Source organism: Ceratotherium simum, chromosome 35 (assembly GCF_057802395.1).
Source record: "Ceratotherium simum simum isolate JZ-2026a chromosome 35, ASM5780239v1, whole genome shotgun sequence".
In the NCBI taxonomy this organism is placed as follows: domain Eukaryota; kingdom Metazoa; phylum Chordata; class Mammalia; order Perissodactyla; family Rhinocerotidae; genus Ceratotherium; species Ceratotherium simum.
In genome coordinates, this window is record NC_141934.1 from 13807466 (window position 1) to 13833535 (window position 26070).

The 26070-nt window shown below is 51.0% G+C and overlaps 1 protein-coding gene across 4 annotated transcripts in view; it reads right to left on the reverse strand.

The window, feature by feature from the left end:
- The window catches only part of SSH1 (slingshot protein phosphatase 1), a 60875-nt gene extending 38055 nt beyond the window's left edge, over positions 1-22820 (reverse strand). For 3 of the 4 annotated variants that reach the window (XR_015549965.1, XM_087424052.1, XM_087424050.1), the window contains exons 1-2: positions 22680-22820; positions 17936-17976 (exon numbers count right to left, since the gene is read on the reverse strand). Coding sequence is in view for 3 of the 4 variants with exons in the window: in XM_087424052.1 (XP_087280178.1) it covers positions 17936-17976; positions 22680-22748 (110 nt within the window). In the remaining variant the exon portion in view is untranslated. Of the gene's footprint in view, positions 1-17935; positions 17977-18125; positions 18213-22679 lie in introns of those variants that run through there. The other variant, XM_014787040.2, reaches the window with a different exon arrangement.
- Positions 22821-26070: the final 3250 nt, after the last annotated feature.

Genomic DNA, 26070 nt, shown 5'->3' on the forward strand with positions numbered 1-26070 from the left:
CAAATCACCGTCCATTCACCCAACAGTGACCGTGGGCAGCTGCCACAGTTATTCACATTTTCAAAGCACTTTACATTCTGAAAATTCTTCAGTTATGCTAATCGCTACTTGAGGAGGCGGATGGGGGGCAGGGGGCCGTTCCAGGTAGAGGGAAGTGCGTGTGCACACCCAGGAGGAGCTGAGGACCCAGCACAGAGCCCGAAACCCACCTGGCAGGAGCCAGTCAGCAGCAGTCTGTGTTTTTAGTGCTTCTTCTAGCAGGTGAAATAAATCAAGCGTACGACTAACCGTGACACAGGGCAGGATGGGATAATACCTGAGAAAGGAGCCCCTCGAGGGTTTAGACAGGGATAAGAGAGCATCTAACTGGTGGATTCTGGAACACTCCATGAAGGAGGCAGCTCTGAGTAGAGACTTCCGGGAGGGCCTCAGTCTGGAAGCTTCCCCCAGCTCACAATGACTGATTAATCCTCACAAAAGGATTAAGCAAAACACACACTACAATTATGCTTATTTTGCAGTTGAGGAAGCTACAGCTTCCCCAGGAGTATACATCTTTACAAGATGGGACTAGACCCAAATCTCGCTGTCCCACGCCCACCTTAACCCCTGGAACGCCTGTCGTCCCTACGTGTCCAGAGTGAAATCAGAGCCGTCACCCTGCCGTCACCTCTGCCCACGCCTGCCCTGACGCTAACTGCAATGCGCGGCTTTGGTTCTGCGAAAGCAGGCGTCACAGAGAAATCAGAAGGACAGGTCTTCTTCCCAGCACGAGAAAGCTTCATGTGTGGGAAACAGAGAGAAGGAACGATTCGGGGCAACAGGACCTCTGGAAGAGAAGACCCGGGGTCAGAGTTCTTTCACCAGCCCCGGAGGCAAGCAGAAGGCTTGGGGGAACCATCGTAACCACCCTGTCCAGTGCCACCATGATGGTCACGGGACCTCCTGGACTGAGCAGGAACCCTGGGGAGGAGTTCTGTGAGCGGCACAGCCACGCTGGCCAAGAAGCTGCTCTCACGGCAGGTTTCTCATGCACGGCCTATCCTCCACTGAGCACCTGCTGGGTGGCAGAGACCGTCCAGGGGCTCCACTCAGCCGGGGCCTCTATTTCCCACAGCTCTGCGGGCAGGCACCATTCTCTTCATGTGACAAAGGAAGGAAGAAGTCAAGCTCCTGTAATAGTCTCCAGGGACAGCCAGGGCAGCCTCGTTTTTAACAAACTCCCTTAGTGATTCTGGTGCACATCGAAGTTTAAGAAGATAAAATGCACTGGTCTGGGAATCCATATTTCTGGGCTCTAATTTATGTTCTGCTGTATCTACGTTCCGATATTCACTTACAGGGTTCTGGTCATTCATTCAAATAGCCAAATATTTGCAGACGAACGAGTACAGTGCTAAGCTGAGCCTGCCCAAGTGTCGACAGGGCAAAGGTAATGATCCTCTTTAAGGGATGGGTGCGTGTCTGGGTGGTCTGGGTGTGTGCCATGTCACCTGGAAACATAATTCCTTGAAGAATGGAACTATTAGGTATAGAAACACCACACTACAGAATATTTATGCTAATGCCCCTGACTTCCAACTCTGGCTATACATCTGAAGAACCTATGAAACTTCTAAAACATATACATGCCCAGGTCTAACCTCAGCGGATTCTAATTTGAAAAGTCTGCCAGAAGTCCAGGCATCTTCTTTTTTAAAGGCTCCAGAAGTGCTTCTGAAGCATAACCAGGGTTAAGAACCCCTGAACGTGACAGTAACACAGACAGAGAAAACTGGCTTCCCCCATGGGCTTCATAAAAATACCTTACACGTAGTAGGTACGCGATAAATGTTTTCTGCTGGTGAAAGATAACACCAACAAAAAGCATGGTCCTCTCAGGAGAGGGACAATTAGGGGCAATGAAGGGAGGTCATGCTAGGTCAAAAAACAAAATAATACCCTCCTTGGAAGCAGCCAAACAGGTTAGCAGATAAATGCACGTGCTCATCTTCTACCAAATACTTTCAGAGTCACAAGTGTCCCTGCCCTTGCAAGGCATCCCTGCATTACAAGGATGCCAAATGACAACGATGACAACATGACAGATCAGACCTCTGACAAGCTCTGCTGCTGACAAAGCACCCAGGCTAATGTCAACTCATTTATCATCACGGACCTCCTGGAGGCAGACTGAGCAGGCACGATTGTGCTCATTTTAATGATGAGGAAACGGGAAGTTATTTAAATGGTATGATTTTAGGATTTCTGATGCTACATCTTGCAAAAATTCAGAGAATAGGAGCCTAAAATATAGGCTCTGAAAAAGTCCCGAAATGACCGGACTGGTTGAAATGAACCTAACTACTTATATATGGATAGAATTAACCCTCAGTTTCACCCGGCTCTGCACAGCAATTACTGTGTGGACTGTGTTTCATCCAGTGGACTTGACGATAATTCTAGAAAAAAAGTGGAATGAATTTAAAATTGTCACCACGGGAAAGGTGAGTGCCAACGAACACTCCCAAGAGGACGTTCCACTAATTCCATTGAGATTAACAAATTTTCTGTGCCTCCACTGTTCCTGGCCAGTGCTAAGCCCTGGGAATTTAGAAATGAGACAGACATGGCTCCTGCCCCGGAGCAACACTACAGTCTAGTGGGTCAGAGAGACACAGGACAGTAACTGCAGTGGAACGCAGCAGGTTCCACAGTGGAGGAATGTACAGGGTGCTGCAGAAGCGCACGCACGCACGCACGCACACACACGGGAGGGATGCCCAGCCCAGTCTGGGGGTCTACGGCAACCTCCCTGGAAGAGAGCGCGCCAAGCTGGGCCTTGAAGGATCAGTAAACAAAGAGGAGAGGACCAGGGCATAGGTCAGCCAAAAGATTATGTTAAAACTACTCTACAGTGCGGGCCGGCCCGGTGGCACAGCAGTTAACTGCATGCGCTCCACTGGGGCGGCCCGGGGTTCGCAGGTTTGGATCCCGGGCGCGCACCGACGCACCGCTTGTCAAGCCATGACCTGGCGGCGTCCCATACAAAGTAGAGGAAGATGGGCACAAATGTTAGCCCTGAGCCAATCTTCCTCAGCAAAAAGAGGAGAATTGGCATCGGATGTTAGCTCAGGGCTAGTCTTCCTTGCCAAATAAATAAATAAATAAATAATCCCCTATAGTGAACAGAGGACTTGGTCTCTGTTGTTAAAGGCCCCACTGTGAATTCATAAATGTCTATTCTGGTTTATAAGTCAGTTCTTTATAAGTCTAGTTACCATAAGTTGGTTTCTCAGAACTTGATCATCTCTGAGTGTACCAATAAATTCAAGTTTCAGAACATGCAAAGCTAAGAACCAAACCTTGGGCTTGTGGCTGAGCCATCAAGCTGTCAACCTAACAAGTTCTCAGCACCTGAACACCTGGTATGCCACAGGCACTCAAGGGGTGTTGTTCTAAATAAGGAAATGATACCTTCAATCTGAACGGTGCTTTATGGCCTACAGAGAGCCTGCCCCACATTTTCCACTTGACTCTTACCATTTCATCCTTCTGATGAAAGAACCGAGAGAGAGAAGATAAATGACTTGTCTGTGGTCACACAGTAATAGGGGCAGAACTGGACTGAGAGGCTTTGAGGCGCTCTTCCTGCAGAACCCCTAGGTCAGAGGGCAGGATGGTCTGACCTGCAGCAACACAGCGGCAGGTAAAGCTGGATGGATACAGATCTACCTCAAAACCACTGCTGGTGATGGTTTAGACAGATTTAGAACCCCACTGCTGGCGAAGTAAAGTTCATCAAGATGTGGAAGAGATCGAAGATTACTATTTAGAGTAAGCTACGAAGACTGCAGGTGAAGACGGAAAATTCCTTCCGCCGCTCTCCCACGGGTTCTTCCCTTGCTTTGAACTCATGTTCAAAAGTCACAAAGACCCCGAGTTGTACTGATAACTCGTTTTCTACTTTGTGCTTTGCAGTGCAGTTTGGCAGGGTGCTGTTCCAAACACCATTCTTCAGAGCACAAGAAAACAAGTCACTCGCCTGTCACACCTATCAGCTAGAGCGCCCAAATGGTTCCCCTGAACACATCATGCTGAGAACAGGGAAATTCCAGCTTTGCAGGGCATTATACTCAGGGAACAGGGTCACAGGCAAGAAATGCTGGCAGGGCTCCTTACAAATGTCTCTGCTGCTGGGGCATGTATTGTTTGGCTAGAAGGCGTAGGCTTCTCTCAGAGAGAAGGAATGTCCAGAAGTATTTCGGACACTAAGAGACATTTTCTGAAGCCAGCTACACAGCTCTCCTTCATACCAATGGGTCGCAGCAAACAGCTGAATATATCAGCAAGCTCGAAAAAGCCGGATTTTCCCCCATAAATAAGACAGATAATGATGTGCCTTGACTTGGCTCGACAACCTTAGGATAGTTCCTTGATGGCCGCCCAAGAGCCCTCCAGCCCCGTCCGTGGACAGCTAGTGCTATCTTCCCCTGTACACCTGGTATACCGGGATCTGTACCCCCTTAATGAGGGCAGAAGGGATAAAGGCTGCATTGTGCGAGAAACGCAATGGCAGCAAAGGCAACCCAGCCGGCCAGAAATAACAGGCACACGAAGGAAATGTTTTTGAAACAACTCAAAAATTCCAAGAACAGACTGTCTCAACTGTCCCAGGTTCTCAGCCCTTTCTTTGGTGTGCAGCCCCATCCTATATCCACTGGTCGCCAAGTCCTAACCTTCCAGGGGCCCCTTCCTTCTAGTCCCTCAGTCACCACCCCAGCTCTGGCCCTCCTCACCCGAGAGCCACGCAACATGCTCTGGGCCCCACTGTGTGCCTGGCTCCATGCTGGGTCCTCACAATGTCCCTGAGGGCTGTGCTGTCCAAAGAATGGACGTGGTCGCTACTCATGCTGTCCAGTATGGCAGCCACCAGCCACAGGCGCCTGCTGAACACTTAAAATACGGTGTGACCGATGAACTGAATCTGTCACTTTATTCAGTTATAATTAAATTAAATGTTAATGAGCCACACGTGGCTGGCAGCTCAGGTACAGGACAGCACCGCTTGGGGGGCTTTCAGCCTAATGAGAACCAGGGCAGGGACTCCTGGCCTCTATGCACTCTGCACAGTTCCTAACACTGTCTTGTTCTATTATTTCCCAGCTCCAGAACTTTCCAGCATGCAACATTATCTAGAGAGTCCATACTTCTTGTGTGGACTCCATAGATAAGCTCCTATGACCTCATATAAACTCCTATGACCTCAAGGAGCTTATAATACAATTAGAAAAAGTGCTTTATAATAGAAGCTTTCCTCGTATTACCTCTCATGCTATTTCTCCTACACTCCATGTATTCTCTGCTCTATCCCTGTCTACGTCACTGTCCTCATAAAGCCTTCTACTCAGGGTCTCTCTTCACAGCCTTCTCTCTCTTGCCTGCCTCCCCACGCCATGCCCACCTTCCAATGTTCACACCTTCTCCAGAAAGCCTTCCTTCGCCACCCGAGCTGCAAGCCATGCTTCTGCCCTTTCAACGTCTTCTAGCACCCTCTCTCATTTTGCAAGTGAGGAAACAAGCATAGAGGTTAAGTCACTTGTCCAAGGTCATATACTTAGAAAGTGATAGGAGCCCAAGGCCCCCAACTCCCAAACTGTTCCTGGACCTATCTACCCTCTAACTGGTGGTGGGTATCTTTACGGCAGTATATCTTAACTTCACAATGCAACTCGAGGGCCAGAACACATGTAATTTTTACATCTCCTTGTCTGCCTGACACAGAGTGGACTCTAAGTAAATACTCGCACACGAACTGACCAAGCTGTCGTCCTCTCCAGTCTCAAAGCATCGCATGGCTAACGCATCTTGGGAATCCCTGAGCAGCTGGAACATGGGGTGCTCACTACACCAGAACGAACCGGACAAATAAGACTCACGACAGAAATGCTGTGAGTGGAAGTACAGTCACCCAGCGGTCGGGTCCTCTTGACAACCAAGTGCTTCAAACAACACAACAACCCAGTTCTTCACATCCCACTTTGAGTCTTGAGAGCCAGGGCTACGACTCCTCCGTCTCTAGATCCCTCAGAGCGTGCACTCAATGAACGCAATGTAATAGTAACATCTTTGTCGAGTGTCATGCTAAGCACATTACATATATCAACTAACCTAATCCTCAGCACTCATCTGTGAGTATTCTAAACTGAGGCTCAGAAAGGTTAAGTCTCTTGCCCAAGTTCACATGGCTGAGAAGAGGAGAAGCCAGAAGAGGAAACCAGGAGTCTGAGTCCGAAGCCCTGTGCCTCCGCTGAACTGACACCTTGGGAAAACACAGCGTCCCCCCAAGAATTCAGACCTAAAACCACCTGGTGGGCAGAGCGAGGCAGGCATCTGAGTTTGGGTGGGGGTGTGGTACCCTAAAGCGGGGTGTCTGGTGTGAGCAACGAGGGCATCCACGCAGGGGAGAGGCGGCTGCAGAGATGGGAGGTTGGTTACAGATGGGGCGTTGATCAAACAAGTAAATACTTGAGGGACAACAGGATCCAGGTTTCCTACTGTCTGAGAAGGGAGTTTCTAGAATGAACCCTGAGGTGTTGGATCAGAACTGAAGGGATCAGTTTGAACTCATGGTTTTCAACATACTTAGAGAAATAAACGTAGGTGTGTGCGTGTGTGTGTGTGTGTATGCATGTATATACACATAGTCCCTAATTCTGCCCACTGAAAGGGCCTGAGGATAGCAACACCCCAGTGTAATGAGCACACCTACCTCGGCTTCTAAATTCCATTCTGCCCTGAAAGGAACCAGGGCTCCTTGGAGAAATGATTGACTCCAGAGATGAGGTATAGAAAGTACAAGATGAGGCCTGGAACATCTGATGTCAGAGCGCAACAAGTGCTTAAAGGATGATGTGGACACGTCAAGGGACACAGAAGCCAGCCTGAATGAGATTCCACTGGCCAATTCAGGGACAATCTGAACTTCAAAGTCAATAATACAATTAACAGATCATAAGCCACTGAATAAAACAGACAAACATGAGTCATACAGATATAAACAAATAGAACAGTTGACGGGGGACAGGATATTAACATAATTTCAAAGTATCCCCGCAAGAAATACTTCTTAATGATAAAGGGGAAAGGAATAACTGTAAAGAAGCCACACAAAACCCACCTTGGTGACCAAAGTGGACATCACCAGTAACAGGACAAATGGAAATCATGTGCCACCTCGTGGATACAGTGAGGACACAGCATTGCTCCTGTGCTGTCCCTGCCAGATACATGAGACGAATCTAATCGCGAGAGAACATCAGACGAACCTAAACTGAGGGACATTCTACAAAATGACGGGCCTGTCCCCTTCAAGTGTCCAGGTCAAGAGAGTCAAAGAAAGACTGAGGAATGTGCCAGACTGAAGGAGACTCAAGATACAGGACAACTACCTGCAACAGGTCATCCTACGCTGGACCCTTTCACTACAGAGGACGTTATTGAATCAAATGGCGGACCTTGAACGGGGTCTGCAGATTAGATGGCAGTAATGTATCAGGGTCAATGGCCAATGGTCACTGGTCAAGGGTCTGCTCTGTGGGAGAACGCCCTTGCCTGTATTCAAAGGGCATCAGGCTGGGAACTCACTCGCAAACAGTTCAGAAAAAAGTTCTCTGTGCTGTATATTTGCAACTTGCCTGTAAGTTTTAAATTGTTTCAAATTTAAAAAATTATTTTTAAAAATCCCCACTTAAGTGGATTTTGGTAAAACACTACTAGTAATTTTTCTTTGTTGGCAGGTGATAAAAGCGTAAGACCATTTTACTGGTCATTGTCTCTGGTGGTCTTCACGGCTCTCCCCTTCCGTCTTTTGGATGCTACTACCCTTACCAACTATGAGACCTCTCCCTGCCTGCGGACCCTTCTCCCTCTGCGTCTTCAAGGATGGAAGCAGGAGGCAGTGGAGAATGATGGGAAACTCCGCCCTCTCAGGTCCTCCTCGTCTCTGTGTGTCCAGATTTTGAGGGCCTCACACACACACAGCCCTGGCCCACGAAAACCTAATTTTAGCATTTTCCTGCTCTGAGACAACACTTTTGAAACAGTGGGGGGCCAACCTGCCCATGCGAGCCTCCCATTGTGAAGGGGACTCGAAGTCAGGATGCTGCAGGCCTGCAGGATGTGACTCAGCATCCTGTTTTCAAAGTTTGGGGCGGCCAGCAGCTTTGGCACCAAGCACTGCCGCTGACTTCATCTCTCAAGACCACAAATACCCAATAATTGGTGGGATGGGCCCACAGCATCAGCTCTCCCTGTGGGCCTCAGGGCCAAACCTAAGACGATCTACTTGTCTGCCCACCACACTGGGTCTCCTCATGAGCACCCACAGACATCTATCAGGATGAGTTCTTCAGAGGAATTGACCTGGAGGTATTTTAAGGACACCATGAATCAAGCAACTGATCTTGTTTCTCTCTTTGCTTTGACTACTAGGAAGCTCAAAGTCAGATCTGCAGCCAAACTCTGGTAACTGTACCAACATTATGCCTGCATTCCACATACAAACCTTCCCCTGACTTCATCTTATTTTCCCCTCCTGTCCCCATGTCCCATTTTTCTAATTTTAAGTTATATTATTTTCTGTGAATTTTATAAGGTGTTTCAAATCTGTTTCAGACAGAACTACAGTAGACACAGCACACACGTTACCTCTGGAGGGTAAGGATTCTCTTTTTTCATGTAACATGGAATCCTCAGTATTCAGCACCAAACTCAATACATATACAGGCACTAAATAAATGTTGGCTGAATTGATAAATAAAGCAAAAAACTCTACATAAAAACTGCCTCCGTTACCAGGTTGCTTCACAAGAGACACCTCCCTCCCACTCCACATGGTGGGGTCTGCAAAGGAGTGCCCAGGGCCTGGGGGGCAGGCTCCTTAGGGAGCCCTCTCGCCATAGGGGGCAGTGATCTCAACCCCAGACCTAATGAGCCACTCCCTAACTTCCACCTGCAACGGGCCTGGCACGGAACAGGCAGGCCCGGACATTCCGGAAGTGACAAGGACATTCCGGAAGTGACAAGTCGTTTCCAGAGGCAGCAGCCGGCCTGGCTCTCTCCAAACCACAACGGGCCCCTCCCTTGTGGGAACTCTGACGGGGCCCAGATGTGGGGAAGAACGCCTTGAGAACTCTTGGCAAGCATGTGTCAAGCCTTGACTGGGAGTCACCTCTGCCAGTGCAGGGTGGCTCCCAACCAGGAGAGCACCAGGCATTTCCTTACACAGGGCCTCCGACCGCCTTCTTTGAAACAGAAGTCTTTTTAAAAATAGCTCCAAAAGTAGTCACTCAAATAAAAAGTAAAGAAACAGAAATCTGTAAAAATAAAGGCACACAAGACACAATGGTGCCCAGACAGAAGTCGGGTACAGGATCAGGGGACTGGAGGGAAGGAGGTCAGGCACTGGCTGCTTTTCCTCTTAGGCTGCACGTGGTTGACCTTTGGCCTTCTGTGGCGAAACTGCCTGAGGTCCACTGCTGCAGGGGAAGACAGTCAGGAAGGGCGGGGAGGCTCTCACAACTACATCAAGGACGGTGACAGGACCGCATCCGGCAGCACCAGGCACCACACACAGGACAAGACTCGCTAAGCCTCACCAGGGCCCTGAGAGAGAGGAGACTTTCCTCAGTTTCGGGGGGGCGGGGGGGGCAGGGGGCGGGCCCAAGCTGACAGTCACGCAGGTGGCTGGGTGGCAGGGCCAGTACCCCCTCGGGAGGCCCGGCTCTGTCCAGGCACAGGCGGCCTGCGCCACCTCTCTCAGTTACCCGGCAGTGTCACGCATCTCACTGTGCTTCTCACCCCAACGCAGTGAGGCGGGCCAGCACCACCTCCCCCGGCGCCACCTCCCCAGGCGCCAGGACTGACCACGCCCCCACAGTGGAGCCCCGCAGGCCAGACACGCATCTTGCCCCCACCCCCAGCCCAATCACTCAGCAAGCCTTGAAAATGGCTCCTCCTTATTTTGATTAATCCTGTTCTGATTAATCCTGTTTTCCTATTGCCTTCCTTGAAGCAGAAGGACTCATTTGGATATTCTCCCAGTTTCAGGAATTTTCTAATAAGCTGTCCAAATCCAGAGATCTGACCTCAGCATAACATATGCCAAAGGTGGGTTCTAAAGGCGGGAGTCCTCTCTTCCTACACGGCCACTGCCGTGTGTGCTCCTGAGGGCGGAGCGTGACCGGCTCCACGTTCAGCCGAGGGGGAGGTGGGTTCGGGCAAAGGGTCCAGGTCCCCTCAATGGCCACACTAGTTTTTTCCGTTTCAGAGTCAGACGATAATCCTGACCCAGCTAGACGCCCCACAAACGTATGACCCTGTTCTCAGCGTAGGAAAAAAGAAGAAACTCTCAACAGTCTGTTACAAATCTACAGCGAATGACCTGTACAATATAACACAGAACTAGACCGGGGCTCTGAGCACTCTTTCTCAATTTGGAAGCCATAATCTCATCTGGTCTCTCCACTTTATAAAGGAGGAAGTGGGAGTCCAGAGATGTTTAGGGACTTGCCTACGGTTGCACAGCAGACACATCTTGGGATAGAACCTAGGTTTTCTGACCCCCTCTCACAACTTTGTTCCATTTACCAGGAGGGTGATCGCTGGGACCTATGAAGTCACCAATGAAGAAAGAGCTGGCACGAGCATTCCTGGTGTGCGCGCACGCTCCCCTGGTGTGCTAAGTGCATGGGAAGAATGAGACCAGAGCCCTGAGGCATTCTTCTGAAGTCTAAGTACCAGTATTTCAAAAGTTTAATGAAACCTACTAGACTCTGAGCAAAATCCATTTTGAGTTAACCTTAATAAGTTTAATTAAGCTACAACAGAATCAAATTAACTCTTCACCTCTGTCCTCATTTGTCCCCACTGTAGGGTGAGTTTTCCAACAACAACAAAAAATTAACACATACTGAAGGCAAACTCTGACTTTAAAATCAAACGTTTCAACAAATCGTTAGAAGTTATACCTGAGTTAAATCGAAAGGAACAGCAAAACAGTATGATAGCCCCAGAATTTTAAAAGTTTGTGTACTCTAATATTTAAAATTGGGAGTCAATGGGACGCCCCTGACTATAAAGGCACAGAGGTGGTGACAGGAGGGGACGAGCTGAACACAAATTTGCACGTCTCCTGTGAGGGAGCGGGGCAGAAAGGAAGGGACATGGGTTTGAGTCACAGGGACCTTCGTGCAAACCCCGGCTCCGGCCTCTCCGGGCCCCTCTGACCGGCAGTTTCCTGGAATGAGGCAGGCACCACGGAGCAGGCTTGTGGTGACGACAAAATGAGATCAGTGCACACAGGTCCAAGCCCACGGCCTGCACTAAAGGCACCCAGTAGTCAGAGGCAGTAGACAGTGTTATTATTCCCGGGTGCTCTGCCCAGGGGACCTCACGGGAAGGGGGACACAGTGTAATTCTTGCTCTGAGTAGAGCTCAGGGAGGTCATGCAACAGGACTTGCCTAAAGCACACAGCTCATGGTGGGACCGCAAAGCCTCGGTTCTTCCCCACAAATCCACTCTGCCCCTCGTGAGAGATCTGAACCACCGAGAGGAGGGTTAGTAGAGACAGCTCTTGAATTTTGGGGTTAAGAGTACAGGTTTTCGAGGCAAAGAGACATGGAGCGTGAGGGTCCTGGCTCTACCACTTCTTGCTAAATAAAATCAGGCCAGTTACCTCTCCAAGGCTCAGTCTTCTCATCCAGAGAATGGGAATAAAAAGGGCCCCTTCCTTACAGGACTTTTGCATAGATTAGAAGAAATGACACACGTGAGGCGGCTCACAGAGTGGAGCCCGTTTGAGTGCTCACTCCCGTATCCTCGTCTCTGCTGGAGTTTTCTCCTAAGCACCTGCTAACGCACTATGAATGCACCTGTGTATCGACCTGCTGTCTTGTCTCCCCCAGCAGCCGTGAGGGCAGCGAGTTTGTTGGTTCTGTTCACTGCTCTGTCCGAGCCCCTAAACAGTGCTTGGCACACAGCAGGCGCACAGGAAATATCTGCTGAATGAATGGGTCATAAGCAGACAGATTAGGACAGACAGGAGCAAGACTGATCTAACATTGCCTGTACTGCCAAAATGCAGGGCAAACTTGCAGGAAAAATCTCCCTGCCCTTTGTTTCCCGAATGTCGTCCAAGACCACTTGGAGTTCCTCAACGTGAAAGGGAACACAGAGAACTCAATTTATGAGACCTCGATGGCCCATCCAATGCACACCAGGAGCCATGAAGGTGGAGGCCAGGAAGGCCCTGTCCTTCGGGTGGGCTCACGGTCAGGTGGGCAGGGCCGGCTTTGTGGGCAGGCGCCCCATGCAGTTGCTTAAGGCCAAGAGCTCAGGAGGGCCCAAGCTTGGGGAATGCTCTGCTGCTGCCATCTTGAAATTCTTAACCATTTTTTAACAAGGGGCTCCACAATTTTCATTTTGCACATGCTAGTAGGAAACACTTACGTACTGAAGTAAATACACTACAAAACAAGTCCCAAGTCCCAAGGAGAGAAAAATGCCTGTGGGAAGAAAAAGGAAGAGTCAAAAACCACTTCCTACAGCAGCTGGTCCCTGAAGGAGGCGCAGGCAGGGGCATCTGCTGAATGTCTCCCATGGGAGAAGAGATTCATGTAAGTATCGCATTTAACTCTGACAACCACCCTACACGCTGCGTGTGATTATGCCCACTGGAACTGAGGCCCGTCCAAAGTCATATAACAGCCTAGGGAGGTGACAGAGGTGGGAGCCAAACCCAGGCCCATCCCTCCCTAAGGCCAAGGCTCAGGGAGAAAGATGCAAGGGTCAACAGAGGTGGTATTTCAGAGGACAGAATATTCAAAGTGGGGGCGAATCCAAGAGATGCCAGCCTGGAAGTGTGAACAAGCGTGTGGGTGTGGAGTGGAGAAAACGTGCCATGCACTGGCACGGTGCTCAAACCCTGTGGGCTCCCCGGTGCTCCGGGCTTTCTCCCAGGAGGACTGAGCACCCCTCAGCTGGCATCACCTGTACGTGACGCACCCCTGCTACATCTCTAACACTAAATGGAAACCTATTTGTTTGCCTGTCTGTTTTCTCTACGTTAGACTGGGGCATCACAAGAACTCACACACACTGATCCTGGTGGGCAGAATTCTGAGATGGCCCAAGATCCCAGCCCCAGGCGCAGGTGCCCAGGGTGAGCCCCTAACCTGAGTGTGGTGGGGCCAGGGAACGGGATGGGGTAGTTGCTCTGCTCATGAGGTTATGCTATACAGGAAAGTGATGAATGGTGACTCCCATGACGGCATTCCGTTACAAGACTCCATAGCAGCAGATTCTCCTGTCGGCCTTGAAGAAGCAAGCTGCCGTGACTCCTACAGCTGCAAGAAAATGAATTCTGCCAAGAACCACTGTAAGCTTGGAAGAGGACCTGATGCTCAGATGAGACCCCAGCCCTGGCCAACTCCCTGACTGCAGCCAGGTGAGACCCCAAGCAGAGGACCCAGCTAAACCGTGTCCGGACTCCAGACCCATGGGAACTGCGACATAATAACTGGGTGCCGTTTTGGACCCGAGTTCGTGGAAGCTTATTACACACAACAGATAACTGCACGGAGCCTGGATGCGGCAGGTGCTCCACACCTCTTGGCAGGACTTAACTGGACAGACTCTCAACAGGGACAATAGAGTCCAGACTAAGAAATCGTCAAGAAAGGCAGAGAGGAACCCCAAAGAGTGGACAGGAGTCAAAGAAGAGGTGCTGGATAGAGATGGGGAAGCGTGGTCTGCAGAGCAAGGACATGCCAACCCCACCCCTCCCTGATGCTGTGGGGGAGGGAGGGAAGGCACAGGCATCTTCAGAAGGTGATAAGGAGAAAGGGGTCCTCTGGGGAATTCCAGGTCAAGACCAAAAGGGGAAAGGAGTGTGGAGCGAAAGGCAGAGATGTAAGGGAGTTTACAGTTTACCACTGAAACCAGGTGAAACAGAGGAGACAAAATCCTGATGCTCTGGCCCAAACGTTTGCTCGGGCAGGCAAGAAAAAGTCTAAAGGAAGGCTAACAAACATTTTCATGCTCTTGACTTGGAAACGCTGGATGAAAAAAACAACATTTACTCCTGATCCAAACTCTGGAGACAACACAACCGTATTCTCTCCCAGGGCCCTGCCTGGCACACAACCACTTACTTCTCATGCCAGACTGAGGCGGCTCCCAGGATGGCGATGGAGCCAGGAGTTGCTGCCAGCAAGGCCATCTGTTCACCAATTCCCACAGTCTGAACAGCACAGCTTCCAAAAGGGCATTGCTGGAGGCCGGCAGCAGCGTGCACACACAGAGAGCAGGGAAAGGAGGGAGAGAACGGGATCTATATGCTCTGCGTCAGTCGGCTTCATTCTGGGCAGGAGATGGTCAGTTCTTGAGACGTTCCCCAGAAGGTCTTCAGAGAAACCGTCTGAATGACGACACTGATTCTGCAAAGCGTGCCTTCCTATCTGCATCTTGGAGGGGTGTAGCCAGGTAAGGGTGTGGGCTGCTCCAAGTCAGAGCATCCACGGCCCCTCTCAGGGCCGGATCAGCATGACATGGTGGACACAGCACCTGCAGGGAGTTGGACCCTCTAATTCTACACTGTGAACTAACACCGATATGAGCAACATCTTACGAAGACCAAACGTAGCAAGTGTCCTCCAAGCCCCTCGTGGACCGGACTCTGTGCGAGGAGCCCCAAGTAAACTACCTGACAACCCTCAAAGGTGATGGTTTTATCTCTGTTTTACAGATGAGACCCACAGAGGTGCAGTAACCCACAGAGGTAAAGGAACTCAGCCACTAGTGCAGGAGCCCAAATCTGAAGCTCCGTCTGCCCGACTCTGAACCCCTCGCTCTCTCCTCTACACCTTGCTCTCTCTCGGACGCGTATGCAATTTCCCACAGGCTCACAACAAAGTTAACATATTTAAACTGTTGAAATGCTGCAAGCAGGCAGAGAACTAAGGCCGTGACACTCAGGGAAGCGCCAACAGTTAGGGAGGAGACAAAGCACATGTAGTGCAATGGAAGGCAGGTGTGGTACCTGGTGTAGAGGGAGAGAACAAGAGCCACCTGCTTCCTCTGAAGAGGGGGGCACAAACGTTTGGGGTGGGAGCACTTTGAGCTGGCCGTGAGGACTGCAGCCAGCTGAAGAGGAACTGGCTTAGAGAAAGAGCATGGTCAGGGAGCAGGGAGCTGTCCTGCTGGAAAAAGCAAGAGGGAGGGAGAGGAACGGCCAGCAACAAAGGGTGAGGCGGGATGTGAAAGACTGGGGACCGTGAGCAGGAAGCATGGGCGCCTCAAGACTAGCGTCCATCTGAGAGTGGGGGTGACAGGGAGGTAGAGGGAGGGGCAGGTGGGTAGCCCCGAGACGGAACCTCCCCGAGGGAAAGTACAAGGGCCCGAAGGTGGTGCCACCAGGGGGACTGGGGAACAAGCGGGCAGGTGACACAGAAGATCCAGTCCATGTGTTCCAGCAATGGACTGGCTACGGGTCAGCCAAAGGTAACTTCCTGGATGACCCAAAAGACGAAACCATCAATTAAGGGTAGACAGAGGGGAGAGGGGAGGAGAGGGGACTACTCTCTGTCCCCAGCTTCTATGCCGACCAGCACCCCTCAGACACTAAATCACGGCAGTTTGCCTTCAGGATCAATTCGAAGCAAAGAGAAATCTCTCCCTAACTCTCCTCCACCCCAACAAGCAAAACAACGGACTAGTCCATACATTTTTTCTCTGGGAGAGGCCTAGAGAGAGAAAGCCTGGAAATGCAAATTAACCCATGGATGTGAATGAGTTTCAGTCAAAGCCTAAACCAGGACACCAGAATGTTTCTTGTTCGGCTTCTAGAAAGCAGGACGGTATCTTCTGCCTAAAAAGGGGAGTGAAATGTCAGCTGAGTGAAGAGGGACTGAAAAGGGACCCGAGGGGACAAGCTCAGAGCCAGGTCCCAACTCCAGCCCAGGGTCCCCCAGTGCGCACAATGGCGCCGGGGGCCTGCCGCGAGCGGCGAGCAGGGGCTCACAGGGGTCAGAGCGATCTGCCCTCCTGGGAGGCAGCACCACGAGTGCACGGGGGCCCACGGTTCCAACTCTGGCGCCGCCTCTACACCTAGGTGACCTGAGGCAAGTCCCCTCACCTGTGCATGCGAGACAGCAGATTCAACTAAACCACTAAACTGGGCTCCTGAGAGGCGGCGGGGTATGATAACCCGAGTGTTAGCGGCAACGGAGGTCTCGCTTTGAATACAATGCGTCCCACATGCCACCCTGGGCCTCGGGTTCACCACCTGTGAACTGGGAAATGCCCCCTCATAGGGTCGCTGTGAGGATTAAACACGGCAGTCCATAGAGCTGCCGTGATTTACTTCCCGTCCCTTTGTAAGGTCCTCTCCAGCCCCAAGTGTGCAGAGGAAGGGGCCTTTTATTGGCCAGAAAGGTACATACACATTTCCATATCACCACTACTTTTGAGTTCTTTATTAATTGAAACAAATCGAAACACTATGCTGTCCGCTAATGAAAGGCAATAAAAAAAAAAATAGTTCTTTGCCCCAAAGACAATCGAGGTGAGAGAGCTAAACACTAACTCCTGGACAAGAGCCCTGAAAGAAAGAAGAGATTCCATCCCCAGGTAGGGGCTGGAGAGAAGCTCAGGCACGGGGACGGCCCCCACGGCCTCAGAGCCCCACACAGCGGTCAGCAGGCCCTCCTCCCAGCTCTCCCTCCCCCAGAGTTTCCAAAGAGCTGACTTCCACCCCCCCAACCCAGCCCAATGCGAGTCTGATCTACAACATGGCCCATTACTGCCCCCACTTGGAGTTCGGCTGATTCCAGCCTTAGAGCCCTGCCCCAGACCCTGAGCAACCCACAACCCCAGGAGAAAGAGAAAATCTGTCACTGCCGCTGGCTCTTCCTGGGGTGTACCATTAAAATGAGGGCCTGGCAATTGAATAAGACATCCCTTTGACTTTTGCAGGCAACTATTTCCCCACAGACATGATCTTGAGAAATAATGGGTGCCACAATAAAAGTGAATATATCCCCTCCCTTCATTCAAACACACACAAACTTCAAAGACGGGCCAGGCATATTTCCACCACTTCTGCATGTGGATTTAACCAAGAGAACGTCCTGCTCTGGGGAATGAATGGTTGACCCCAGTTTCTGAACGCATATTTCCTTTTCCAATTAATTTTCCTCCTCCTTACAAGATGAAACAGACTTATTTTTTTAAAAGAACAATATCCTTGAACTCTGTTTACTTTTTTAAACTTTGAGAGTCAGAGTTTAAGCCTGGGTCCTTGGTACAGAGGGATACATTATATAATGCAGTGCCAAATCTGTAAACCAACAAAATACCCACAGAGAAGGCCTTAATTTTTGGCAAAGAACAACAGAAGTGCTTCTAGTGTCTACTCGTGAGTATAGCAACTGAGGGCTCCAGCGTAAGGAATTTTTCAAATGAGCATAGCTAAAGATTTCTCACAAGCACAAAAAACACCTTGAATTCATAAAACTTGGAGGTTGAAATTCTGTTTCAAATCAGCAACGTGCTCACCTCAAAAGGAATACCTTACCAAAAGCAGGATGGAAGAGTGAGAGCATATTACAATGCTTAGTTTTTTAAAAAGCACAGGTAAAATCTGGAAGGAAGTTCATAAAGATGCTCATACTGGTAAAGCAAGGGTGGCAGAATACTGGTAATTATTTTCCTTCTTTCTAAATGTTATATAACATTATTAAAGCCGTTTATAGTTAAAGAGATGTATAATTTTTAAAGCACTACTACAAAGGTGGTGTACTCTTTTTTGAGGGTTCTCCCTTTTGGAAAGGAACAAGAGTATTTCTTACCTGCTTGGAAGAAAGCCGTAAGAACGAAAATGACAAGTCTGCTTACCTGAGGTTTAACTTTCGATCTTCATCGCTGCCAGCCTCCAACTAGAGAGAAAGAGAGAGAATGTCACACCACAGACACCACGAGCAACGAGCCCCAGATACTAGTCTCACATTCTCGCCTCTGGTGTCTGAAAAAGACACAGACGTCCAGGAAACCTGGCTATTTCTGAAAGGCCGCACCCTTTCCTCACCAATCCTGCTCTGCTGTTCCTCTGAGTAACTTCCAGGGGGGAATTTTCAGGTTTCCCAAGGTTTACCCACATGCCTTCCACAATATTGTGTATTGATTCCCGTAACTGAACGTTCCTATCTGGCATCGTTGCTCAACGCACCCGTTTGGCTCTCAGCTCTCAACTTTCCAGGGTTGTTCAGGATCTTATCCTGTTTTTCTTTTTTAAGGGGAGGGGGGCTATGTTTTAAGAGAATCCATTTCCTCCTTCAAGCTAGGCAATGGCTGAGTGATCAACGGCACCTTAAGCCCCGACACACGGGTTTAAAAAAAAAACCATTCCAGGCAAGTCTTGCACGATGGAAGGTGGCCAGAATCAGGCTGTCTGTCTGTGGGTCTCAAACTTAGTGGTTCTCAAAAGAGCCTTAAATGTTTGATACAAAACTCTCTCTGCTATTGGTTTATTGACATAAAGGAAAGAAGGGGATATTTAATATTTTCTAAAAGTTAAAAAGATAAGAGGGTTAGGCTCCAAAAGTAAGCATGGCTTAAGGCCCAGTTATAATTTTTCCTTTTTTTCTTTCAAGGAGAAAAGTGAAATGAGAAGAAAACATACACACTGCCCCCCCCCCCACAAAACACACACACACATAACTCTGCACCCCTGGGTCTTGGCGTGTTTTGTGTGTTACACAGAGGAGCCCAGTGAATGGGTAAGAGAAACCTGGAAAGCAGTGACAGCTGGGAGAGAGGCAAGGCTGATGGAGGAGAGAAACCAGACAGAAGCCAACAGCGATGAGAAAAGGGTACAGAGCTAATGCCGGGGCCTGGGCAGCAAGGGACACACACCAGAGGCGGCAATTTCAACAAGGAATGAGTACACCAGAGGGTCCCGGAGTCCCTAAATTTTATTAAGACAATGTATGTATAGTGTCATGCAGAGGCATACAGTGGGGCCAATCAGTTAGTTCTCACGCTCCCTGCCCTACACTGAAGGAGAAGTGGAAAAACTGGGGAAGGATCTGCTGACCAGAGTCATGAGCCTTGGTCCCCAAATGAAACATACACAAAACAACTCACACAACAACAACAACAACAACAACAAACTTAGAAGAGAATGTTGGGTCTAACCCAGTGGTTCCCAACCAGGCAATTTTTCTCAACAAGGGACACAGGGCACCGTCTGGAGGGTGCTACTGGCATCTAGTGGGTGGAGGACATTGTGCTGCTAAACATCCTACAATACAGAGACAGCCCCCCACAGCAGAGAAGGTTCTGGTCCCCAGGTCAGCAGCACCGAGGTTGAGAAACCCTGATCCAACCCAGAAGAAGAGACTGGAAACCTGCCCATAAAAATCAGTCACACTGAACTCTGTCAAAAATAACAATGTTACGATCCATTCCTGAAAGTTACTGATTTATCTGTTCCTGCGCTCTCTGCCTCTTCTCACAAAGGAATGAGATATGGGTAACAGTAAAATGACATAAATGAGATTGAAAGATGGGGAAAAAAGGGACAAAAATCAAGAGCGTTGCTTTGCCGGTCAGGCTGTGATTTCCCTCAGTTCCCACGCCGAGCAGCAGGACAGGCTGAGGCCCAGAGAGGGGAAGTAACCCGAGGAAGGTCAGGCCCGAGGCAGAGCCGGCCTGGCCCCTCGTCTCCCGACTCTGTGCGCATGCGCTTGCTCTCTCCGTGCCATCTCGCTTCTCCACGTCTCACCCCATCCGGAAGACAGCCTCGCCTTCCAGGGAACATCTCGGCCTCTGCTCGCTCACTGGGTGGACGAATGCCGTTGATTTACTCAAGTCAAATGAAAGGCGGCTGAGTTTTATTCTATGTTTATCAGGCCACTGGCACTTGGTGAAAATAAAGCTTTATATAATAGCTTAAAATGTGTCTAGTGGGAACAACCCAAGCGTCCAACAAAATGTGGTACATCCATACAACGGAATACTATTTGGCAATAAAAAGGAACGAAGTCCTGACCCATGCTACAACATGGATGAACCATGAAAACATCATGCTAAGGGAAAGAAACCAGTCACAAAAGACCACATAGTGTATGATTCCACTTATATGAAATGCCCAGAACAGGCAACTCCATAGAGACAGAAAGCAGATTAGTGGTTGCCTAGAGTTAGTGAGAGTGGGGCAGGGGTTGGGGGGTGATGGCTAAGGGGTGTGGGGTTTCTTTTTGGGGTGATGAAAATGTTCTGGAATTAGATAGTGGTGATGGTTGCAGAACCTTGTGAATATACTAAAAACCACTGAACTGAACACTTTAAAATGATGAATTTATGGCACGTGAATTATACCTCAGCTAAAAAATAATAGGGGCAGCCCCAGTGGCCTAGTGGCTAAGTTTCCATGCTCCGATTCAGCGGTCTAGGGTTCGGTTCCCAGGCACGGACCTACACCACTCGTCCGTCAGTGGCCATGCTGCAGTGCTGGCTCACATACAAAAAGAGGAAGATTGGCAGCAGATGTGAGCCAATCTTCCTCAGCAAAAAATAATAATAATAATAAAATTTTAAAAAATCTGTTTAAGGCAAGAATAGACCAGGTCTAAGTAACAGAGAATGTGCAGTTTAGAGTCAGAGACCTGGTCTGAGAGGCCCTCTGTATAACCCCTTCCTGAAGCTCATCCCACACAGTTTTTGAGAAGGGAACATGGGATTAAGTGCATGGAAGGGCTTTGTAAATTGCAAAACAGCAGTAATAGGAAGGATGAAGGAGAACAGATGCCTCTGTGGGGAGAAGGGAAGCCAGCAGCCTAACTTCTCAGTTGCAGGCAATTGGCCACCAACGTTCTTTCTCAGCATGCAGAGGAAGGATTACTAGAATCTTCTGTCTGTAGACAAGACAACTCATTCACGGCCTCTCCTCCAGAGGAAGGGCTGTGAGCCTCCACCTCGCAGCCACTCTGAGAATGTTCTGCCAGTCCCAGCAAAACAGGCCGAAGAGCCACCCTGCCAGGAGCCGGCGAGGCAGACACGGCTGCTACATCAACTACAGGTCTGTCTCTGTCTCTCACAGACACACACAGACCTTTCCATGGTATCAGTCAACTTCCTCCATGCCCTCCCCCAGAGAAGGGGCCTGAATCGCACAGATGCTGGCGGGCCCCTTCCTGGGCCTGCAGGCTCCTCCTCCCACCTTCTCTCTCCCTTCTCTAAACAGTTCGCTGTCTCCTCCTCCAGCTGCTCTGTCTTCAGGTCAACACGCAGCTTTGCCATGGAAATGAGTTTAGACCAGAGGCCTTAACCGGTTCTCCAAGAGAAGGTGGGGGAGGGTGGGGGACAAGAGGGTGGCTCTGCAGCTGCCGGCTCAGAGGCCTGAGGTCCCAGCCTAGCACAGTCCAGCCCAACTGCAGACTCCAATTCCCCGAGAGACCCCAAAGCAAGGAGCCAGCCAAACACAGGCCTGGTCACACGCAGACCCACAGAAACCCGCGCAGTACGGCCATGCCCTCTCAGCCCCAGAATGCACCCGTGCAACCACAGAAACCCCAGAATCGGCGTTGGCCACACAGCCAGATGCACATCAACACGCAGCCCCGAGTAACAGTTCAAAAAGGAAAAACCCAGACTCAGCTGCACACAAAGACATGACACACAGTCACAGAGCACCCTGAGCTCACTCAGTCACTGTCACACAGTGACACGGGCACGCGAGAGGCACAGCCACTCACACCAAGAGCCAGCACTCCAGGGGCGTGCCATTGGGGAAACAATCTCACACATTCACAGGGGCACCCCGGGTGGCCTCTCTCCCAGCATCACACAGGCAGTTGCCAGCAAACAGGCCACAGAGTCACACACAGGAAAGTCACACAGTCTCACAGACGCACAGCCAGGCACACAGGGAGAGGGCCTAAACCAGCTACAGGGTCACAAATCTCAGAACCAGCGTGTCACGCACAGTCACCCAATTAGGAGTTCCAGTCACACATCCAGTCTCCCGCAGTCACCCCCAGATGGGGCCACTGTCACACACAGTTTCCTGCACCCCCAGACAGGGGTCATACCGCACAGAGTCACCCCCAAACACGGGTCACAGTCAAAGTTTCACTGCACAGTCACCCCCAGACAGGGGTCACACCTGCACACAGTCACCCCCAGACAGGGGTCATACTGCCCACCGAGTCACCCCCAGACAGGGGTCACATCGCACACAGAGTCACCCCCAGACAGGGGTCATACTGCAGTCACCCCCAGACAGGGGTCACACCCGCACACAGTCATCCCCAGACAAGGGTCACACCTGCATACAGCCACCCCCAGACAGGGGTCATACTGCCCACCCCCAGACAGGGGTCACATCGTACACAGTGTCACCCCCAGACAGGGGTCATACTGCACACAGTCACCCCCAGACAGGGGTCACACATACATACAGTCACCGCCAGACGGGGGTCACACCCGCACACACAGTCTCCCGCAGTCACCCCAGTCCGGCTGCCCAGGCGGGGCCGTACAGCGGGGTCCCCGCAGGCCCCGGCGCGCTCCGCCGGCCCTCGCGGCCCGGGCCCGGCGCGGGGCCGCACGGCGGGGCGGGCGCGGGCCCGGGGCTCACCTCGCTGTTGCTGGCGGAGGAGGAGGCGGCGCTGGGCGTGGGCGAGCGCTGCAGGGTCACCAGGGCCATGGCTGCCGCGCAGCCGCGGGGGCCGCCGAGGCCTCGCGCTACAGCCGCCGCCGCCCGGGCCGGGCCCGGGCGCTCCAGGAGCCGCGCGCGGGCGGCCGGGCCGAGCCGGGCCGGGCCCGCCCTCCCTCGCGGCCGCCGCCCCGCCCCCGCGCCGGCGCGCGCCGGGCCTGAGCGCGGGGAGGGGCGGGGCGCGCCGGGCCTGAGCGCGGGAGGGGCGGGGCGCGCCGGGCCTGAGCGCGGGAGGGGGCGGGGCGCGCCGGGCCTGAGCGCGGGGAGGGCGGCGGCGGGGCGCGCCGGGCCTGAGCGCGGGAGGGGGCGGGCGCGCCGGGCCTGAGCGCGGGGAGGGGGCGGGGCGCGCCGGGCCTGAGCCGGGGTGGGGGCGGCGCGCGTGCGCGGGGCGGGCGCCCGGAGCGGCGGCCGGAGGCCACCCTGGTCGGTCACGTCCTCGTGCGGCGACCCTGCCGCCCGGGGACCCGCAGGCGGGAGACTGAGGCCCGGCGTCCGCGCGCCCAGGACTGCGCGGGGCGGGGAAGCCAGACCTCGGGGCCCCTGCGCCGTGAGCCCCGTGCGCGCATTCCTCTGCCCTGAGCTATTTATTGAGCACCTACTGAGTGCCAGGACGCAGTAGTCAACAGTGAGCAGAATAGATTAAGCCCGCCCTCAGGATTTTACAGAGATGAATCAAATTGGGAGGCACGTTTTAAAAGTTGTTTTGCTAATCTTTCAATATGAATTCTTTCTGTGTGTCCAGAAACCCAGCCAACGCCTTGGGAAGTCAGGGAAGGCTTCTCTAGAGAGGGGCATTTGCTCTGAGGCCTGACCAGGGAACAGCATTAGCCAGTGAAGGGAAAAGAGGCAGCTCTGGAGTGAGGTGGAGGTAGGGGCTGCACGAAGACCCAGGAACTGGAAGGAGGTTGTTCCTGGAAGCAGGTTGTCTGCTGGCCCCTGGGGAGTGAGGAGGGAGAGAGCGGCCTGAGTCAGGGTGCGCTCTAGAAAGCTCTGGCTGCTGCGTGGAGAAGGGACTGTGGGGCAGAGGGATGAAGGGAGACCAGGGACGGTGCTGCTGCTGTTGTGCTGGGGAGAGGGGACCAGTAGGGAGATGCCGAGAAGGACGTGGAGGAAGATACCAAGAAGGCGGTACTGTCTTGCCTCAGTAATAGGAAGCTTCTCTCTCATCCAAAATCCCGTCTCACCTCTGTCTCACGTGCACGTGGCACAGCACCCCTGAATGCACTGGTCCAGTCCCGCTCCCGTCTTAGAGAAGGGCTCCACCATCCATCTCAGTGCCCAACCAGCAACCCAGGCGGCCTGCTGGATCCCTCCCCCTGCTTCCCCCAGATCCAGGAACTGGGCCCCCTGCGTATTCTTGGGGTCTGGCCCTCAGCACCATTCATCTCAAAGGTGGTTCTTAATGGGGTCACTATAGCCCCTATGGAGTGTTTTTTGGGAAATTTGTGGGAATATTTTTGGTTGTCTCGCAGATGGGGTGGGGAGAGCTACTGGGGCTACCAGCGTTTAGAGGGCAGGAATGCTAAATGTCCTGCAATGCACTGGACAGTCCCCCCAAAGACGAATTGCTCCATTCCCACAAGACTCCTGTGTAAGTGAAAAACCCGCTCTTAATTATCTGAAGCCAGAACCTAACTCCATTTTATGTATCAACACCAAGTATTTTTCATTGAGTTTTGAGAAATGCAACTATGTTTGAATAGAGGGAAGAATATACTTTGTTTTATTTGAGAGCTTTGTCAGGAGTTGTTCACTGTTTGGGGAAAGGAGTTTCTAGATGGCGTCACCACTCCTACTACTAGAGCAGTCGACCCCACATGCGTGCTCTTGCAGCTGCGATCTTGGTGGGTATACGGCCATACTTATTTAGCCCTTACTTTAAAACGTCAAATAGAAGACAAAATTATGGACAATATTCAGTTGAATAGGGAATATGTTACTTCTCAAATCTGAACACATTCGTTAAAAACAGACACACGCTTCTGAGACTTTCCTATGTCCCCTGGGGGAGTTGGGCCCAAGCATGTCCAATGCATGTTATGATTTATTTTTCTTTGATGTTAGGGCATTATAGTTTGGAGGTTTTAGATTACATGTGGAGGTGGGCTTTATTGTCTGTGAATTTTGTTTCTGGTTAGTAATCATTACGAACTATTCGTAAAAGGGGTGTGGGTTTTTAGAGTTGAGAATCTTAGGCCAACGGTTCTCAAATTCAAGTGTTGCAGAATACCCTAGGGAAAACACAGACTTTTAGGTCCCACCCTCTAGAGTTTCCGATGCACTAAGTTTTGGGGGAGGCTGGAAATTTTGCATTTCTCACAAATTCCATGGTGATGCTGATGGTCCAGGTCCGGAGACTACAGTTTGAGAACCACTGTCTGCACAAACGCCTAGGCCTCCTTACTGGTCTTCCTTCTGTTCTCTTTTATACCAAGATCTGATCCTGCCACCCTGAATCCACTAAACCCACTCCCCCACTTTTCTGGCCTCCCCTCCTCACTTCCTCCTCGAGCTGAGAGGCTCTTTTCCCTCCCGCAACTAACTCTTGCTGGACACCACCTCCCAAAAGCTCCAAGGCTGGATTCAGTGTCCTTTCCAAGATTCCATAGTCCTCCCCGCAGACTTCTACCCCTAAACACACAGCAAGTGTCACTCCGCATTGTCATAACTATCTCTCTGTCTTGTCACATGGTTCCTAAGGAAAACCTCAGGAGCAGGGCTGGGACCAGGGTGAGGGCACAAAATTTAAGGAGAGACCAAAAAAAAACAACAAACAAAAAATCCTCCATAACCAAGAGAAATAATATTTTAATGCAACATTTTAGAGAATCAAAATTAATGCAAAAAATCACAGTGAATGACATATCAGCATTTTAAATAAAGACAGGACTGGTACTGTGTTTTTGATTCTTTCTTTTGCCTCAGGCTTCAGTAGGACGCAGCAAGACGCTTTTATTGATCCTGCCTTGATTTGACCCTGTCTTTATTTAAAATTTTGGTCATTCTAAACCCTTCTGTGACAACGACCTGTGGGCTTGACTCTGAGGCCTGTAAGGGAGGGCGGGAAAGAGAAGTGAAAGGCCCTTGGCCTCAGTCTGGGCCTCAAGGAACCTCAGGAATGGAGGAGGGGAACCAACTGGAAGACGCAGCTCCGAAGATTTCTTGTCTTCAGAAGGGCTGTTTCTATTCGGTATCATCACAATTTTTTTCACGATAATTTATTTAATCATCTTTGATCTCATCCTTGTAGTCTCAGCTCAGTTTTGCAACTATTAAAAACAGCAAGTTATTGAGTTATTTGCTGTCTGCTAGG